Here is a 5,477-nt window from a genome sequence, read left to right as displayed (position 1 = left end):
GCAGGAATGGCAGAAGCTTATCTACCTCAGCCAGGCCTCTGTCAGCCTGCACACAACACACAGCTCTTAAATCACAGCCGGCAGCTTGCACAGATAACGGTCTGCGTGGCTCTGACGTCTGTCTCGGTGACAGCAGGAAGCCTCCTGCAACAGATCCCGGATGTAAGGAGAGCTACAGAGAGGATGGATGGAGCCAGCAAAGATGCTTTTACTTAGGCTCATAGTCAGAGATGAAATGACAAGCATTAGGGTCCAAAGGGATTTGTTTTCCAAGAGTGATCTTTGCTAAGATCACCTCGACTGTCACAACAAAGTCCCTGCAGGCTCTGGGTACCACCACATCCAAAATGGGTGATGCATAGCAAACCAGTAGATCTGAACACTGTACAGACTCCATTGGAGGAGGGAGGGACCATGCTCCAGAAGCTCTGCCATCCATCACTGCATCATGAAGCAGGTGAAGGATAACCACAGAGATATTTACCAATGATCCAGGCATGCATCATCTTCCCCTTCAATTCCCTGAGGGAGATCAGCCTTCAGACAGCAAAGCTGTTGCTCCTAGATTAGATGTGCCCTCAGCTTCCAAACATCTCAGGGCTGGATTTATCATCCCTGCCAGGCAGCTCAGCCAGGCATTCAGCTGCACATGGTTAAACCATGGAGCACACTGAACCACAATGGTTCCACCCACACTCAGAGGCACAACACAGCAGGAGGGTTCCCCAACCCAGCACACATGCACTGGGGTCACCCCACAACTCTGAGGCTGAGAAACTCTCTTCTAGGTGCTGATCAAAGTGGAAAAACAGGGGTCACTGCAGCCTGGCTGGATCAGAACACCAGGCACCCTGCATGTTCCTTCCCAAAACAAGCTCTTCCATTGTTAAGCCCCTCCAGCAGTCCTTGGCCCCTGCAGTGATGAAAGGATGGACAACCACAGCCAGAAACAGTACCTAATTCTTTAGCCACTCTTGCTCACTTGTGGGCTTCATCTCTCAGGCTAGGCCCCTGGTTAAAACTCATAAGCAAGGTATTGAGTCATTATGCCCAGAGCTTCTCTGGCACTGTTCACTTTAAATGTGACATTGTAAAACCAGTGGAAACAACACCCTGTTACAGTTTGATTTGAATCTTAAATCAACTTTGATTAATGGAGCAAGGTCATTTCAGCCTAAGAAAGTCATTCAGCCTTTAGTACTGCTCTCATGTCCATTCTGATTCACACCTCCAGCTGTACTGGAGAAGCCTCATATACCAGTGCTTTCCTACAGCTACATACCCAAGGGCAACATTCAAATGATGCAGCAACCTGTGCTAAACAAAACAGCTGAGGGTGAGAGGATGAACAGCAAGAATCAAAGGAAGAGAAAGAATTTAGAAGGTGCCACCTAGTTTCCGACCAAATAGAAATAATTGGAATGAAGTTGCTTCCAAATGTACATAGGGTTTCCTCATTGCAGCCTCCCCATCACCCTCCAGAGAAAAAAATAAGTGCTAAAGACAGACCCCTCCTCGGCCAGCCCCAGGGACAGTTGACCAGAAGAAACCTCTCCAGTCTGGGTCCTCGAAGATGTAAGGCAGGATACGGGTGAGAAGGCGACAGCAGTTCAAGACGATTTGCCTCTCCTTCTCTGTATGGCAGCCACTCTCTGCTCCCTGCACCAGCTTCTCCACAGCCTGAGGAAACAGAACCAAGGCAGGTAGCATTAGCCTGGACACAAGACAGCAAAAGTTGGGCAGATCTGTCCTGCTGGTGACACCCTCACATAGAGTTATAAGCAGTTCTTGGAGCCCACTGTTGCTGAATTTAATGGTACAGGCACTGTTGCTGCATGAAACACTGCAGAAATAGGGTTAATGATCTTAAACAGACCTTCCTGAATTTCTACTGTTCCACTGCAAGAGACCTCAAATGCCAGGGCTAATCCATGCAGGACACGTGTGGTGCCATGTGAGACAGCCAGCCAGAGCACCAGAAGGCTCCTTCCAGCACTGCTCCATGACACCACACACTGAAAAGGGCAGATCAGATTAATCAGCTGCAGCAAGTACCCGAGCCACAGGCAGGACCAAGGCAGCAGCACTGTGCTGCACAGCGTGAGGTGCTGGCAGGGGACGATCACACAGAAACACACAGTCTGACAGATCTGTCTGTGCTGGTGTGATTACAGTAGGGATCTCTCCTGACTCAGGAGGCAGGAGCTAAGCTGCTGCCTGTGACTATTAAGCGCAGGGACACAGGCTCCAGCATCATCTGTCTAGGTCCTGCTGCAGAGCAGGGTGGTAGCCCAGGTTTCCCCACTGACCCTGTGGGCAGGACTGCGGCTCTGGAGAGCTCCTGGACTGAGACCCTGCAGCCCATCCAGTCACTGCTGAAACTGCAAATGAAGACAGTCACTGGGCTTTTCAGAACACGTGTGTCTCACCAGGCATCGATCACAGCCCCAGGAGGCAGCAGCAGGAGGTTTTACCCACAGACAGAAAAAGGCAGCTCCTTCCCCCAGCAGCTGCACCCATTTGCTCTTACTCCCTGATCCCAAGGGGAACCGGAGGGGAAATGAAAGCCAAAACATTTAGCAACGATTCACCTTGCTGCTTTTTAATTCATGAGGTCATGTGCCCCTGCTTATTTTTTCATGGCAGACTGCCTGGGTCACTGACTCTGCCAGCCTGCGTCACTGCATTAATGGGTATTTAAGTGCTGTTTGTGCAGGCCCAGGCTGTCACACACTACTCTGACTGAGCTGAACTATTTTTTTCAGGCATATTTATGACTGTAGAGTCTGAGTCTCCAGCCATGACTGTAAATGACATTCCAGCCATGCTGCTGTGCACCCCACGAACACACACCCAACATTGCTAAGACCAGTGGCACACTGCACATGGCACAGGTCAGGGCCCTCAGCATGGCAAAAGCACTGCTGGAGTCTGCAGATTCATATATGACACTGATATCCCAAGATCTAGGGCTCATGGATAAACAGTCCTGCAGTCACAAAGTCTCCCAACACATCTGTTTCCAGTAGGGAGAAGAGCCCATGTTTTAATCTTGGTTTTGGGGGAAAGAGGACACAGAGTCAAAGGGGTTATATAGTCACTACAGGTCTCCTCAGTCCTTCTCTATTCCCAAACTCCTGACTGCCAGAAGACAGCACTAGGCAAAAGCCATTCTAATTTTTCTCATGTTTGTATTTCTTCTCAAGTATTCACTACATGCGTCTGTCTGAGGCGTGACTCACAGTCAGAGGTACCTTCACTATGATTCAGTAGGTCTCGTGCACATTTTGTAAAGCAGGAAAGAAAAACAAGACAGCAACAACCATTTAGAACTGGGAAAATGCCATTCCAAATGTTTCCAATACTACAAATTCAAGGCTACTCTTTGGATGGCCCAGACCAGGAGCATTATTAACACCTGCACTTTCCCAGGCAGAATAAGTCTCAGGCCGTTGATCTCCAGCTTGGCAATCTCCCAAACCTGGCAGGGTAGGAAATGTGACTCAATGTCCCTTGTGCTTCACACAAGGACGTGGCAACACCAGAAGCAGCATCAGAAATGTTCTGTTGTTACAGCAGAAGGAAGTCTTAATATCTCCCTCAAATTTCATCCAGGCACTTATGCAGTGGCAGTCTCCATATCCCCCTGGGATCTCTCAGCTTGAAGCCAGACTGGTGCATGGTGAGGTGCAATTAGATGCAGACAAGGAATTGGATGTGTCAGCCTCACCACAAATATGCAACCTTGGTGCAAAGTCCCCTGAGCAGGAAGCAGTTGATACAGCAGGCAAGACCCAAGAGGACAGAGTGAAACACAGGAAGGGAACAAGAGGAAAAAGGCTTCAAAGTGAACAAATTCCAGCTGTGGTCTGTGCAAAACCAAGAGAGGAAGGGCTGAGAGTTACCCTCAGGAGGAGATAGGGATAATCAAGCACATCATGTGGTACAAGGAAATAACATAGTACCTGTCTCCCCTTGGGAGTCATAGAGCTGTTGATCCAGGGACACCCTCCAGCTAGCACAGCACCAGGGAATAAGACAGTACCAACCTTACCTTGTAACACAAAGTCGCCAAGTTTGACGGCGATTCTTCTCTCACCGCTCGGATCTCTGCAGCTGGTACCAGGGCAAAGACATCCTGCACCGAAGTGGCTGTGTCTGCCCAGAACTGGTCCCAAAAGGCATCATCTGTTGCCTCCACAGGCTGTGGAGAGACAAATGTGGTTACAGATGCAGAACTACCACTCCATGAGGTCCAAACATCAGCAGTTGTGCCTGGCTTTGGGATGGGACCAAGCACAGAAGAGGTAAAACATACGGGCACTGGTTTTGCGCCTCAGTCTCTTTGTTCCCAGAGCTTTGGCTGATTTGTTCTCCCAAGCAGAGCATTCCCTTAGCTAGGGGGTGAGCAGCAAGACATTTATGTGACCAACTGCATCAGTTTGGGACTCCCCACGTCTTTTATGAAGTCACAACACACGAGACTCCTGCTTGTCTGCAACTGATACAAGATTTCCAAGATGTTCACCAATGCAGGCTGTTCTCATGTGTTGTCACCCTCAGAGCAAGACAAGGATGCCCTGAGCATGCACTGGAATTACTTCTACTGTAACCAAAGTCTTGAGGAAGCAATCAGGGATATCTCACATTAGGGCACAAACAGATCCACAGAACTGACAGACCTAACTCAAAGTACTTACAGATACAATGGAATTGATCTTTCTGAATCAAATATTTATAGGGAGCTGGACTCAGTGCAGCTGGTGGCTGCCAAGGCTTTGTTCTTAAAAAGCTCTAAATGTGCAGTTCAAAGAGGAAGATGGAAGGAGGAGACTGATACACCAAAGACAGCAATCCATTTCAGACCTGTGGTCTGAGAAGCTCACCCCTCCAGCCCTGGGAACACACTTCTTCCCATTACCTTTTCTGCAGGTACAGACAAACTCCACTTTTACCCTCCCTGATACCCCACTGCTCAGTATGCTGGCCATAGGAAGGTCTGTTTGACAGGCTGCAGCTGGAAAGACAGCTCTGTACAGCTGGCTGCAGAGTCCCAGTGTTATTTCTTCCTGACAGTGTGGCATTTACTTCAAGATCAAAACAATAATGACGACGACTTAGGTGTCAGGTTATACAGAGCTAAACAAAGCAGGCTGGACCTTCCTTGGCCCCTTTTGGCTTTCCAGAGCCAGCAGGCAGCACTGCCCATTCCAGGTGAAGCAGAGGCTCAGCCACACATGCTTCCTGTGGAAGCAGTGAGGCCATGACCTGCCACTCCCCAGAGGTGAAAACACCAGCACTGCTGCCTGAACAAGAAGGTATCTGCATTACACAACATCTCAGGCATCCAAAGCCTGGGAGCACTGAATAATCAGCAAACACTTAACTTTCCAGCCAGTCTAACACTGAGCACAGTTCTTCCCATCTAAATGCTAATACTTGCCAAGAAATAGGCATTGCCCAAACACCACTGGGAA

General features: G+C 49.1%; 1 protein-coding gene across 1 annotated transcript in view; it reads right to left on the bottom strand.

The window, feature by feature from the left end:
- HID1 (HID1 domain containing) overlaps positions 1 to 4,204 on the bottom strand; it is a gene marked incomplete at its 5' end in the record, with an annotated part of 18,028 nt that extends 13,824 nt beyond the window's left edge. Inside the window, 2 exons of the mRNA XM_009074630.1 lie at positions 1,510 to 1,680; positions 4,055 to 4,204. Coding sequence (XP_009072878.1) covers positions 1,510 to 1,680; positions 4,055 to 4,204 — 321 coding nt within the window. The remainder of the gene's footprint in view (positions 1 to 1,509; positions 1,681 to 4,054) is intronic.
- Between the last annotated feature and the right edge of the window lie 1,273 nt (positions 4,205 to 5,477).

The sequence above is a fragment of the Acanthisitta chloris genome, unplaced genomic scaffold (genome assembly GCF_000695815.1).
Source record: "Acanthisitta chloris isolate BGI_N310 unplaced genomic scaffold, ASM69581v1 scaffold35765, whole genome shotgun sequence".
NCBI lineage: Eukaryota > Metazoa > Chordata > Aves > Passeriformes > Acanthisittidae > Acanthisitta > Acanthisitta chloris.
This window is presented reverse-complemented; position numbering and strand designations above follow the sequence as displayed.